Source organism: Blennius ocellaris (genome assembly GCF_963422515.1).
Source record: "Blennius ocellaris genome assembly, chromosome: 3".
Lineage (NCBI taxonomy): Eukaryota > Metazoa > Chordata > Actinopteri > Blenniiformes > Blenniidae > Blennius > Blennius ocellaris.
In genome coordinates, this window is record NC_137652.1 from 30,155,794 (window position 1) to 30,170,592 (window position 14,799).

Consider the following 14,799-nt stretch of genomic DNA (forward strand, 5'->3'; position numbering starts at 1 on the left):
TGTAAATAAAGTTACTATCACTTCACATGAAAACATCATTTATTGACACGAGGACTGCACTGATGCCTTCAGTTACGTGTCTTTTATTTTGTACTTATTTGGTGATGAAAGTTTCAGTTCATACAAGAATTATTTTAGCATTTTAATTAGTACTTTCTGAGATTATGTAGCATAAAAAAGAACTTTTATGGCGTGTTTCCACCGCACAAGTAGTGCAAGGACGGGACAGAGCGGTATGGAGCGGTATGGCAAAGTGTAACCAGAGCCCCACCCTCCTCCTCCTCCTCACTGCTCCAGATCCCCACCATCCTCACTGCTCCAGAACCCCACTCTCCTCCTCCTCCTCACTGCTCCAGAACCCCACCCTCCTCCTCCTCTTCACTGCTCCAGATCCCCACCATCCTCACTGCTCCAGAACCCCACCCTCCTCCTCACTGCTCCAGAGCCCCACCCTCCTCCTCCTCACTGCTCCAGAACCCCACCCTCCTCCTCCTCACTGCTCCAGAGCCCCACCCTCCTCCTCCTCACTGCTCCAGAGCCCCACCCTCCTCCTCCTCACTGCTCCTCCTCACTGCTCCAGAACCCCACCCTCCTCCTCCTCCTCACTGCTCCAGAAACCCACCCTCCTCCTCCTCACTGCTCCTCCTCACTGCTCCAGAACCCCACCCTCCTCCTCCTCCTTCCTGCTCCAGAGCCCCACCCTCCTCCTCCTCACTGCTCCAGAACCCCGCCCTCCTCCTCCTCACTGCTCCAGAGCCCCACCCTCCTCCTCCTCACTGCTCCTCCTCACTGCTCCAGAACTCCACCCTCCTCCTCCTCCTTCCTGCTCCAGAGCCCCACCCTCCTCCTCCTCACTGCTCCAGAACCCCACCCTCCTCGTCCTCACTGCTCCAGAGCCCCACCCCCCTCCTCCTCACTGCTCCTCCTCACTGCTCCAGAACCCCACCCTCCTCCTCCTCCTCACTGCTCCAGAACCCCACCCTCCTCCTCCTCACTGCTCCAGAGCCCCACCCTCCTCCTCCTCACTGCTCCAGAGCTCCACCCTCCTCCTCCTCCTCACTGCTCCAGAACCCCACCCTCTTCCTCCTCCTCACTGCTCCAGAGCCCCACCCTCCTCCTCCTCAATGCTCCTCCTCACTGCTCCAGAACCCCACCCTCCTACTCCTCACTGCTCCAGAACCCCAGCCTCCTCCTCCTCCTCACTGCTCCAGAACCCCACCCTCCTCCTCCTCACTGCTCCAGAACCCCACCCTCCTCCTCCTCACTGCTCCAGAGCCCCAGCCTCCTCCTCCTCACTGCTCCAGATCCCCACCCTCCTCCTCACTGCTCCTCCTCACTGCTCCAGAACCCCACCCTCCTCCTCCTCCTTCCTGCTCCAGAGCCCCACCCTCCTCCTCCTCACTGCTCCAGAGCCCCACCCTCCTCCTCCTCACTGCTCCAGAGCCCCACCCTCCTCCTCCTCACTGCTCCAGAGCCCCACCCTCCTCCTCCTCCTCACTGCTCCAGAACCCCACCCTCCTCCTCCTCACTGCTCCTCCTCCTCACTGCTCCAGAACCCCACCCTCCTCCTCCTCCTTCCTGCTCCAGAGCCCCACCCTCCTCCTCCTCACTGCTCCAGAGCCCCACCCTCCTCCTCCTCACTGCTCCAGAGCCCCAGCCTCCTCCTCCTCCTCACTGCTCCAGAGCCCCACCCTCCTCCTCCTCACTGCTCCAGAGCCCCACCCTCCTCCTCCTCACTGCTCCTCCTCACTGCTCCAGAACCCCACCCTCCTCCTCCTCCTTCCTGCTCCAGAGCCCCACCCTCCTCCTCCTCACTGCTCCTCCTCACTGCTCCAGAACCCCACCCTCCTCCTCCTCCTTCCTGCTCCAGAGCCCCACCCTCCTCCTCCTCACTGCTCCAGAGCCCCACCCTCCTCCTCCTCACTGCTCCTCCTCACTGCTCCAGAACCCCACCCTCCTCCTCTTCCTCACTGCTCCAGAACCCCACCCTCCTCCTCCTCCTTCCTGCTCCAGAGCCCCACCCTCCTCCTCCTCACTGCTCCAGAACCCCGCCCTCCTCCTCCTCACTGCTCCAGAGCCCCACCCTCCTCCTCCTCACTGCTCCTCCTCACTGCTCCAGAACCCCAACCTCCTCCTGCTCCTTCCTGCTCCAGAGCCCCACCCTCCTCCTCCTCACTGCTCCAGAACCCCGCCCTCCTCCTCCTCACTGCTCCAGAGCCCCACCCTCCTCCTCCTCCTTCCTGCTCCAGAGCCCCACCCTCCTCCTCCTCACTGCTCCAGAACCCCGCCCTCCTCCTCCTCACTGCTCCAGAGCCCCACCCTCCTCCTCCTCACTGCTCCTCCTCACTGCTCCAGAACCCCAACCTCCTCCTGCTCCTTCCTGCTCCAGAGCCCCACCCTCCTCCTCCTCACTGCTCCAGAACCCCGCCCTCCTCCTCCTCACTGCTCCAGAGCCCCACCCTCCTCCTCCTCACTGCTCCTCCTCACTGCTCCAGAACCCCACCCTCCTCCTCCTCCTCCTCACTGCTCCAGAACCCCACCCTCCTCCTCCTCCTCACTGCTCCAGAACCCCACCCTCCTCCTCCTCCTTCCTGCTCCAGAGCCCCAGCCTCCTCCTATTCACTGCTCCAGAACCCCACCCTCCTCCTCCTCCAGAGCCCCACCCTCCTCCTCCTCCTCACTGCTCCAGAACCCCACCCTCCTCCACCTCCTCACTGCTCCAGAACCCCACCCTCCTCCTCCTCCTTCCTGCTCCAGAGCCCCACCCTCCTCCTCCTCCTCACTGCTCCAGAACCCCACCCTCCTCCTCCTCACTGCTCCAGAGCCCCACCCTCCTCCTCCTCACTGCTCCTCCTCACTGCTCCAGAACCCCAACCTCCTCCTCCTCCTCACTGCTCCAGAACCCCACCCTCCTCCTCCTCACTGCTCCAGAGCCCCACCCTCCTCCTCCTCACTGCTCCAGAGCTCCACCCTCCTCCTCCTCCTCACTGCTCCAGAGCCCCACCCTGCTCCTCCTCACTGCTCCAGAACCCCACCCTCCTCCTCCTCCTCACTGCTCCAGAACCCCACCCTCCTCCTCCTCCTCACTGCTCCAGAACCCCACCCTCCTCCTCCTCACTGCTCCAGAACCCCACCCTCCTCCTCACTGCTCCAGAACCCCACCCTCCTCCTCACTGCTCCAGAGCCCCACCCTCCTCCTCCTCACTGCTCCAGAACCCCACCCTCCTCCTCCTCCTCACTGCTCCAGAACCCCACCCTCCTCCTCACTGCTCCAGAACCCCACCCTCCTCCTCCTCCTCACTGCTCCAGAGCCCCACCCTCCTCCTCCTCACTGCTCCAGAGCCCCACCCTCCTCCTCCTCACTGCTCCAGAACCCCACCCTCCTCCTCCTCCTCACTGCTCCAGAGCCCCACCCTCCTCCTCCTCCTCACTGCTCCAGAACCCCACCCTCCTCCTCCTCCTCACTGCTCCAGAGCCCCACCCTCCTCCTCCTCACTGCTCCAGAACCCCACCCTCCTCCTCCTCACTGCTCCAGAACCCCACCCTCCTCCTCCTCCTCCTCACTGCTCCAGAACCCCACCCTCCTCCTCCTCCTCCTCACTGCTCCAGAACCCCACCCTCCTCCTCCTCCTCCTCACTGCTCCAGAACCCCACCCTCCTCCTCCTCCTCACTGCTCCAGAACCCCACCCTCCTCCTCCTCCTCCTCACTGCTCCAGAACCCCACCCTCCTCCTCCTCCTCCTCCTGACTGCTGCTCTTTCGCGAGTAGCGACCAACACGAAAGTTGCGCAGCAGAGAAAAAAAACAAAAAACCACCAGAGTAAAGCTGAGCACTCTGACAACAGAGGATTCATCCAGCGACACATTAAAGTATTGAGGGTGTAGTAAATCACTGACCAATCAGCAGACACACATATTAACATATTGAGGGTGTAGTAAATCACTGACCAATCAGCAGACAGACATATTAACATATTGAGGGTGTAGTAAATCACTGACCAATCAGCTCCTCAGACTCAGACCTGTTCCATGGTCCTGGTACCCTGATGGAGGGGGGGGGGGGGAGAAGAGACCGCCTTTGGAGCGGTTGTTTCCACATTCCTGCGCTGGAAACGCGAACCGGAACAGTTTAAACCGGTCTAGCCCCCCACTTTTTGTGCGGTGGAAACAGGGCTAAATACACACAAGCACCCGTGGCGCTAGTATTGGGCCCGGGTGGGTCCCGGGGGGGCCCGGGGGGGCCTGCACCTTTTAGTTCCGGGACCACCTATTGTGACCATGCTTTTGACCCAGGCCTATAGTGAGTAGTGAGTGATTGTCATTCTAGCAGTTCATCCCATAAGCAACCTGAGGAAAGCTCTGAGCGGAAGCTTGTCAGCCAATCAGCAGCTCCTCCCCCACACAGTGACGTCAACATCCACCCCTTCACGCAGGGTCTGCTCTGTGGCGTTCAAACGCTCCAGATCCTCCGCCTCCCCACCTAAACAACCACAAACTAGAAGCAAATAAAGACTGACACACGGCTCAGTACTTCTGAAATGAAACCTAAACTACTTTAGGAAAGGTGGAAGGGGCGGGGCAGCAGAAGTGGAGATGTTTTCAGCATGGTTCCATTATGTTACAGAACACCCACAGAAGTGAGTATGAATACACTCATGTCCCAGCGCCACCTGCACAAGGTCTGCAGAGCAGCCTTGCAGAGAGCATGTGCAGCCACACAGGTACGCCGTCACAACAACTCTCCTGAGTCGCTGTCCTCAGTGCCGCCCAAAAGCTCTGAAGCAGAGATGAAGGGGAACACATCGTTGTTTTTTGGGGCTTATTTTAACTGGCCCATCCAGTTTTCTTGAGGCCACCCACAATCAAAATCCTGGCGCCACGACTGCACACAAGTGGGAGGTGACATGTTGTTTATTCAATGGTATGTGACACATCATCATTCAGACACTACAGGAGCTTCAGGAGGAATCAGGGATGTTTTCTAATCCTCCAGTCTGCTGGGCAGTGTGAAGAAAAACACAGAGATGTTATCCAACTCTCTATAACTCCTCCCCCCCCTCTCTCTCTCTCTCTCTCTCCCTCTTCCTCACTCTCTCTCTCTCCCTCACTCTCTCTCTCTCCCTCTCTCTCCCTCTCTCTCTCTTCCTCACTCTCTCTCTTCCTCTCTCTTTCCCTCTTCCTCACTCTCTCTCTCTCCCTCACTCTCTCTCTCTCTCTCTCTCTCTTCCTCACTCTCTCTCTCTCTTCCCCACTCTCTCTCCCTCTCTCTTCCTCACTCTCTCTCTCTCTCCCTCACTCTCTCTCCCTCTCTCTCTCCCTCTCTCTCTCTCTCCCTCTCTTCCTCACTCTCTCTCTCTCTTCCTCACTCTCTCTTTCTTCCTCACTCTCTCTCTCTCTTCGTCACTCTCTCTCTCTTCCTCACTCTCTCTCTCTCTTCCTCACTCTCTCTCTCTTCCTCACTCTCTCTCCCTCTCTCTCTCTCTCTCTCTCTCTCTTCCTCACTCTCTCTCTCTCTTCCTCACTCTCTCGCCCTCTCTCTCTCTCTCTCCCTCTCTCCCTCTCTCTCTTTCTCTCCCTCGCTCTCTCTCCTCCAGCTCTCTGTCGTTCTGCTCCTTTAATCTGCACAGCTCCATTTCCCTCTCCTGCTCTCTCTCCTTCCTCTCTTGCTCTCTCTCCTTCCTCTCCTGCTCTCTCTCCTGCTCTCTCTCCTGCTCTCTCTCCTTCCTCTCCCGCTCTCTTTCGGCCTGTAGTTCTTGGCTGATTCTCTGCATTTCTTTATCATACTTTGCCTACATCTCCCTCTCCATCTTCTCCTGCTCTTTGCGTATTTTCTCCTGGTTCTCCATCAGGATGCGCTGCTTCTTCTTCTCGATGGCTCTCTCGGCCTCCTGGAACATCTGGTTGGTGTAGTGGCTTCCCCCGTTCTTCTGCACCAGGTCTCTGATCTTCTGCAGCAGGTCCAGGACCTGAGAGGGATCTCTGCTCTTGTTGTTGAAGACATGGTACTGGTTGTTACATCTGGCCACCAGCTCCTGCAGCTCTGGGCTTTCAGCCAGGAACTGCTCAATTGTTCCCTCGATCTGGTCCCCACCTGTGAAGAGGACCATACTGTATCTGTCTGCAGCCTGGCCAAAGATTTCTTGGATCTTTTGCACCGTCTGCTGCTCCTCCTCCGTGAATCTGCCCAGCCTGATGACCACCAGGAAGATGTGCGGTCCGGGAGAAGCATAAGAGATGCACTGGCAAAGGTCTTTTCTGGTTTGATCAATACCGAACCTGGTGTCAAACAGGCCCGGGGTGTCAATGACCGCTACCTGCTGGCCACAAACCAAACCTTGGGCTTTAGAGCAGTCCACCGTCATGGACTTGGCACTGAACTTGGACTCAAAGCACTGGCGGCCAAGAATAGTGTTTCCTGTGGCGCTCTTCCCGATTCCAGTCTTCCCCACCATCACCATCCTCAGCTCATTGTTGTTGGTGTGATAAGAATCTGTGTGGAGAGCAGAGAGAATGAAGGCAAGCTACATCCTGCTTGACATCGAACACAGGTTTACAGTTTCTGCACAGAAAGGAAACCACAATGAAACCATACTGAAAACCCTCTGTACCTCATCTGAAAATACCCTGAAATGTCTCTGTCAGAGCTGAGAAAGAGAGAGAGACTGATCTGAGCAGCCTTACAGGAAAAAAGCACCTGTTTTCTGAAATGAGAAAATACACACACTCCTGTCCATCCGCCCTCACACACCACCACACCCTGTGGCAGCAGGCAGGCACGCCACAAACACACCACTTGTTTTTGTCCTGAACGTTAAACCAGCTTCACTTTTCAACATTATTTCAATGTATGAGCCACACATGGAGCTAGATCCAGGTCAAAAGGTTTGTTCATCTGGAAAAAAACCCAAAACATGATTGTAGGGATTTCTTACCTCATAAGGTTCACGAGGAACCATTTATGTTGTGGTTGGCTATCGATAATGATTAATAATTATTAGAAGATAGTTATTAATTATGTCATTGAAAATTTAATTTGATCTATATCAAATACATCGGAGCACCACCTGTCTTAACAGGAAATGATAGCCAATTAGTGGTGGAGGGCCATTCCCCAGGGGTGCGGCGGGCTCCGCTGGGATTGGGGGGCCACGCGGCCTGGGGGCCCTGCTCCGGCCAGTCCTGGCTTGGCGGCCTGGGTCGGGGCCTGGGTCTCTGCGCCCTTTGTCCTTCTCTTGTGGGCCCCTCTTGCCTGGGGGGGGGGGGGGGGGGTCCTCTCCATCTGGTGCCTTCTGGGTTGGGGCGTGGCTCTCCGGGGTAGTTTGCCGGAGAGCCTTCTCTGTCCCTCGAGTCTGGGGGGGCAGCTGGGTGCTGTAGGCCCCCTCACAACAGTTCCAACCAAGCCCACTGGACAAACCACACACACATGCACACACTGTTCCACTCCTCATCGATGGGATTTGCTGCTGATTTGTCTTGTTTTCTGCTATTGTTCTTTAAATGATCAAAATCATGTTGTTGTTTTTGTTGTTGTTGTTTGTTTTGTTTGTTGTTTATTTGTTTCGGCCGTGCTCAGCCCGAAGGGACGACGCGGGCCCCTCCTCCTCATCCTCCTGTGGGCCCACCACCTACAGAGGCTGCCGTAGGGGTCGGGTGCAGTGTGGATTGGGTGGCAGTCGACGGCAGGGGCCTCGACGACCCGATCTCCGGACACAGACTCTGGCTTTTGGGACATGGAATGTGACCTCGCTGGGGGGGAAGGAGCCCGAGCTTGTGAGGGAGGCTGAGAGATACCGTCTAGATATAGTCGGGCTCACCTCCACTCACAGCTTGGACTCTGGAACCCAGCTCCTCGACAGGGGCTGGATACTCCACTTCTCTGGAGTTGCCCGCGGTGTAAGGTGGCGGGCTGGAGTGGGCTTGCTTATTGCCCCACAGCTCAGCCGCCATGTGTTGGAGTTCACCCCGGTGAACGAGAGGGTTGCGTCCCTACGCCTACAAGTAGGGGACAGGTCTCTGACTGTTGTCTCGGCCTATGCACCGAACAGCAGCTCAGAGTACCCAACCTTCTTGGAGTCCCTGGGAGGGGTGCTGGATAGTGCCCCAACTGGGGACTCCATTGTTCTCCTGGGGGACTTCAACGCCCACGTGGCCAATGACAGTGAGACCTGGAAGGGGGTGATTGGGAGGAATGGCCTCCCCGATCTGAACCCGAGCGGTGTTCTGTTATTGGACTTCTGTGCCAGTCACAGTTTGACGATAACGAACACCATGTTCGAGCACAGGGGTGTCCATAAGGGCACGTGGCACCAGGACACCCTAGGCCGGAGGTCAATGATAGACTTTTTGGTCATGTCATCTGATCTCTGGCCGCGTGTCTTGGACACTTGGGTAAAGAGAAGGGCAGAGCTGTCAACTGATCACCACCTGGTGGAGAGTTGGATGCGCTGGACTGGGAGGAGGCCGGATAGACTCGGCAGGCCCAAACGTGTTATGAGGGTCTGCTGGGAACATCTGGCCGAGCCCTCCGTCCGCGCAGTTTTCAACTCCCACCTCCAGGAGAGCTTCTCACAAATCCCGAGGGAGGTTGGACACATTGAGTCCGAGTGGACCATGTTCTCCACTTCCATTGTCGAAGCTGCTGCTCGGAGCTGTGGCCGCAGGGTCTCTGGCGCCTGTCGTGGCGGCAATCCCCGAACCCGGTGGTAGAAACCGGAAGTAAGGGATGCCGTCAAGCTGAAGAAGGAGTCCTACTGGGCACTGTTAGCTCATAGGACTCCCGAGGCAATCGACAGGTACCGGCAGGCCAAGCGAGCCGCAGCCCGGGCTGTGGTGGAGGCAAAAACTCGGGTCTGGGAGCAGTTCGGAGAGGCCATGGAGGTGGACTTTCGGTCGGCCCCGAGGAAATTCTGGCAAACCGTCCGGCGCCTCAGGCGGGGGAAGCAGTTCTCCACCAACACTGTTTACAGTGGAAGTGGGGAGCTGTTGACCTCAACTGGGGACATTGTTGGGCGGTGGAAGGAATACTTCGAGGACCTCCTCAATCCCACCACCACGTCTTCCATTGAGGAAGCAGAAGCTGGGTTCTCAGAGGTGGACTCGTCCATTTCCCAAGCTGAAGTCACCGAGGTTGTTGTGAAGCTCCTCGGTGGCAAGGCACCGGGAGTGGATGAGATTCGCCCAGAGTTCCTTAAGTCTCTGGATGTGTAGGGACTGTCGTGGCTGACTCGTCTCTGCAACATCGCGTGGCGGGCGGGGACAGTACCTCTGGACTGGCAGACCGGGGTGGTGGTCCCTCTCTTCAAGAAGGGGGATCGGAGGGTGTGTTCCAACTACAGAGGGATCACACTCCTCAGTCTCGCCAGGAAAGTCTATTCCAGGGTACTGGAGAAGAGGGTCCGGCCGTTAGTCGAACCTCGGATCCAAGAGGAACAATGCGGTTTTCGTCCTGGTGGTGGAACACTGGACCAGCTCTATACCCTCCACCAGGTTCTCCTGATGGTGGAACACTGGACCAGCTCTATACCCTCCACCAGGTTCTCCTGGTGGTGGAACACTGGACCAGCTCTAGACCCTCCACCAGGTTCTCCTGATGGTGGAACACTGGACCGGCTCTATACTCTCCACCAGGTGCTTGAGGGTTCGTGGGAGTTCGCCCAACCAGTCCACATGTGTTTTGTGGATCTGGAGAAGGCGTTCGACCGTGTCCCTAAGGACGTCCTGTGGGGGGTGCTCCGGGAGTATGGAGTCCGGGGCCCCTTGTTGAGGGCTGTTCGGTCCTTGTATTCCCGGAGCAGGAGTCTGGTTCGCATTGCCGGCAGTAAGTCGGACCTGTTCCCAGTGCACGTTGACCTCCGGCAGGGGTGTCCTTTATCACCAGTTCTGTTCATCATATATATGGACAGAATCTCTAGGCACAGCCGGGGGCCGGAGGGGGTCCGGCTTGGGGACCACAGAATCTCATCTCTGCTATTTGCGGATGATGTGGTTCTGTTGGCTCCATCAAGCCTGGACCTTCAGCGTGCACTGACGCGGTTCATAGCCGAGGGTGAAGCAGCTGGGATGAAGATCAGTACCTCTAAATCCGAGGCCATGGTTCTCGACCGGAAAAAGGTGTCTTGCCCCCTCCAGGTCGGTGGAGTGCCCTTGTCACAGGTGGAGGAGTTCAAGTATCTTGGGGTCTTGTTCACGAGTGGGGGAAAGATGGAGCGTGAGATCGACAGGCGGATCGGTGCAGCGTCTGCAGTTATGCGGACGTTGTATCGGTCCGTCGTGGTGAAGAAGGAACTGAGCCAAAAAGCAAAGCTCTTGATTTACCGGTCGATCTTCGTTCCTACCCTCACCTATGGTCATGAACTATGGGTCATGACCGAAAGAACCAGATCCCGGATACAAGCGGCTGAAATGAGCTTCCTCCGTAGGGTGGCTGGGCGTACCCTTAGAGATAGGGTGAGGAGCTCAGTCACCCTTAGAGATAGGGTGAGGAGCTCAGTCACCCTTAGAGATAGGGTGAGGAGCTCAGCCACCCTTAGAGATAGGGTGAGGAGCTCAGTCACCCTTAGAGATAGGGTGAGGAGTTCAGTCACCAGGGAGGAGCTCGGAGTAGAGCCGCTGCTCCTCCACATCGAGAGGAACCAGCTGAGGTGGCTCGGGCATCTATTTCGGATGCCCCCCGGACGCCTCCCGAGGGAGGTGTTCCGGGCATGTCCCTCCGGTAGGAGGCCTCGGGGCAGACCCAGGACACGCTGGAGGGACTATGTCTCTCTATGGCCTGGGAACGCCTTGGGGTGCCACCGGAGGAGCTGGAGGAAGTGTCTGGGGTGAGGGAAGTCTGGGCAACTCTGCTCGGACTGCTGCCTCCGCGACCCGGCCCCGGATAAAGCGGTAGAAAATGGATGGATGTTTACTGTGAGGTATTGTTTATTGTGAGGTATTCTTCATTGGGAGGTGTTGTTTACTGTGAGGTATTGTTTATTGTGAGCTATTGTTTACTGTGACGTATTGCTTATTGTGAGCTATTGTTTACTGTGAGCTATTGTTTACTGTGAGCTATTGTTTACTGTGAGGTATTGTTTACTGTGAGGTATTGTTTATTGTGAGCTATTGTTTATTGTGAGGTATTGTTAACTGTGAGGTATTGTTTATTGTGAGCTATTGTTTATTGTGAGGTATTGTTTATTGTGAGCTATTGTTTATTGTGAGCTATTGTTTATTGTGAGGTATTGTTTACTTCGAGGTATTGTTTACTGTGACATATAGTTTATTTTGAGGTATTGTTTACTCTGAGGTATTGTTTATTGTGAGGTATTGTTTACTGTGAGGTATTGTTTATTGTAAGCTATTGTTTATTGTGAGCTATTGTTTACTTCGAGGTATTGTTTACTGTGACATATTGTTTACTGTGAGGTATTGTTTACTGTGTGGTATTGTTTATTGTGAGCTATTGTTTATTGTGAGCTATTGTTTACTTCGAGGTATTGTTTACTGTGACATATTGTTTACTGTGAGGTATTGTTTACTGTGTAGTGTTGTTTACTGTGAGGTATTGTTTATTGTGAGCTATTGTTTACTGTGAGGTATTGTTCATTGTGAGGTATTGTTTATTGTGAGCTATTGTTTACTGTGACGTATTGTTTATTGTGAGGTATTGTTTACTGTGAGGTATTGTTTATTGTGAGCTGTTGTTTACTGTGAGCTATTGTTTACTGTGACGTATTGTTTATTTTGAGGTATTGTTTACTATGAGCTATTGTTTACTGTGACGTATTGTTTATTTTAAGATATTGTTTACTGTGAGCTATTTCTTACTATGAGGTATTGTTTACTGTGAGCTATTGTTTACTGTGAGGTATTGTTTACTCTGAGGTATTGTTTACTCTGAGGTATTGTTTACTATGAGGTATTGTTTATTGTGAGCTGTTGCTTTCTGTGAGCTATTGTTTACTGTGACGTATTGTTTATTTTGAGGTATTGTTTACTGTGAGCTATTGTTTACTGTGACGTATTGTTTATTTTGAGATATTGTTTACTGTGAGCTATTTCTTACTATGAGATATTGTTTATTGTGAGGTATTGTTTACTGTGAGGTATTGTTTACTGTGAGGTATTGTTTACTCTGCGGTATTGTTTATTGTGAGGTATTGTTTACTGTAAGATATTGCTTACTGTGACGTATTGTTTATTATGAGGTATTGTTTACTGTGAGGTATTGTTTATTGTGAGGTATTGTTTATTGTGAGGTGTTGTTTATTGTGAGCTATTGTTTACTGTAAGATATTGTTCATGTCTACTAAGTTGTGCTGATCAAAGAGAATGTAGATCAAAGAGGCTTTGCAGAGTCTGAGGTGTGTCTGGGCTTGATCATTGTGAGGTGATCTTGTTATTTATTTCTATGACTAAATGGAGGTTCAGGATATTCCCCCGTCTGCTACTAATTATGATTATTAGATTATCTGATCTCAGTGTGACAGGCACATAGTTAGAGAAGGTCAGAGTCACTCAGCTGGTCTGAATTGTCATTTATTTACTGTTAAAACAAAGATTTCTTTGTCAAGAGAATATTGAGAGCAGCTGATGAACATATTCAGAAACACAATAAGTTTTACTAACATTCTGAAACGTCCTGCTGCAGCAGCAGAGTCACAACTTCTCCTTCTGTCACATTCTGCTTCTTATTGGTTTGGTTGAACTGAGTTTCTCCATCGTGTAGTGACAGATACAATGTAAACAATGGCACATGGCGCCCTTTACTATCACTTTATTACAGCACAGATGTTTCTCACTGCTTTTATAAAACCCTAAACTCAGATTTAACTCTTGGTTGTTGTTTCTCACAATCAATCAAGGTAGCATCATCAACCAGCGGTGGAATATTGCCCCACATCAGTGACATCACAGATGCCAGTGACATCACAGTCACCAGTGACATCACAGACACCAGTGACATCACAGACACCAGTGTGTCTCTCATTACAGCACCAGGTGAAACCACGGGTCCGCCTTCTCCACCTCATTGATGAGACATCATGTTGGCTGTGCCGACACCTTTACCACAGACACCCACTGAACCCGGGGACCCACTGAACCTGGGGACCCGGGGACCCACTGAACCCGGGGACCCACTGAACCCGGGGACCCGGGGCTGAGCTGGAAACCGTTCCTCCTGGTCAGTTTGCTGGAAGCCATGATGCTAAGCAGCTAACTGCTGCTAACAGCACCACACCCTCACTCACCTCACCCACCTCACTCAGAGAGAGAGAGAGAGAGAGCGAGAGAGAGAGAGAGCAAGAGAGAGGGAGAGAGAGAGAGAGCAAGAGAGAGAGGGAGAGATAGAGAGAGAAAGCAAGAGAGAGAGAGAGCAAGAGAGAGAGAGAGAGGTTTCAAAAAAACTTTTATTGAAAAACTTTGCCCAAGGAAAAAAACTAGAGCATTACTTTTTTTTTTTTTTTTTTTTTTTTTTAAATAAAATAAATGATTTTAAACTAAACAACAAGAGAAAACAAAGAAAAACAAGCCATGAACATAGAAATCCTCATATGTGGACAATCAGCTCTCCACCTCCTCCCACAGAGCACAGCACCTGCTCCACTGCCCACAACCGGACAAAGTCCTGCAGGTTGTCCACTACTTTATAGTAGGCATGCTCCACCCTGAGCCGGGCCTTGACCAGTCCCTCAAAAACCGGCACCAGCTCCACACTCCCACAGTTCTGGGTCTTGTTTCTTCGGGTCAGCCACATGGCTAGCTTTGCGGACCCCGACAAGAAGTTGACCAAAATACTCACAGCCTTATTGTTGGCTGTGTACTTCGGCCCGAAAATGAACAACTCGGAAGAAAACGCAACACCAAATCCCAGGAAAAGCCTCCTCAGGGCGTCAAGAAGTGGCGTTAACCTGCGACACTCTACAAACAAGTGAACCAGGGTTTCAGTCTGGGAACAGAACAGGCAGTCCTCACTCACCCCTGGATCAATGCGCGCTCTGTATCTGTTCGTAGCTATGGCGCCGTGTATGATCCTCCACTGGAGGTCCGCTGTCCGTTTTTCAATTGGACGCTTGTACAGCGAGCGCCAACTTCGCCTGGGGGAAGAGTCGGGGCCAAAGAACTCGGTCCACCTCGACTCTCTGAACTCGGCTAGTAGCCGGAGGTTGGACACCTTGACACAGGTCTGGTAGAGGTCCTTCTTTGATGCTTCCTGGAACATGTTCAGCCGTGGGACTGTCAGAGACAGAAGCCTCCCCCCCCCTCCTGCCACTCCCCCACTGCTGGAGTAACAAGTAGAGAGGGGAAGCCATAGTCACCGTCCTCATACCACTGCTCACACAGTGCCTGGTCCGTCACAAACTGTCTGAGGTGTCGTGGCAGGGCTGCACAGACTTCCTCCACCACCCTGTTGAACAGTCTGGCGGAGGTGATGTTGCTCTTCTCTCTCAGGGAGCCCCCAGACGAGGCAGTCAGCCTCATTAGATGTCCCAGTTTGGTGCAGCCGGCCTGTCTGAGCTTCTCCCGAAGGCTGGCGGATTGCAGGGTTTGAGAGTTCAGGAAGCTGTTGTTGAACAGAGGCTCCTCGAACAGCCACATGCCGGGAGTCTGGACGACTTCTCGTTGGGCCCCCAGGGTTTTCCAGGCTTGTAGCACTGAGTTGTAGAAGGGGGTGCTCCCAGCCAGGTCCAGCCCTTCAGCCTCCATCAGGAAGAGCTGTTTTCCCAGCCCCAGGTTCCCCACTCTCCCCAGGAGCAGTCGAGCTGTGCTCAACCATCCCGGACCACAGCCGTAGAGCAGTCTTTGAGCCGTTTGCAGTCT

The 14,799-nt window shown here is 53.9% G+C and overlaps 1 protein-coding gene across 1 annotated transcript in view; it reads right to left on the reverse strand.

Moving 5' to 3' along the window:
* Nucleotides 1-13,182, reverse strand: part of LOC308145356 (GTPase IMAP family member 8-like) — a gene marked incomplete at both ends in the record, with an annotated part of 53,464 nt that extends 40,282 nt beyond the window's left edge. Inside the window, 2 exons of the mRNA XM_080516753.1 lie at nt 5,794-6,490; nt 13,083-13,182. Coding sequence (XP_080372879.1) covers nt 5,794-6,490; nt 13,083-13,182 — 797 coding nt within the window. The remainder of the gene's footprint in view (nt 1-5,793; nt 6,491-13,082) is intronic.
* Between the last annotated feature and the right edge of the window lie 1,617 nt (nt 13,183-14,799).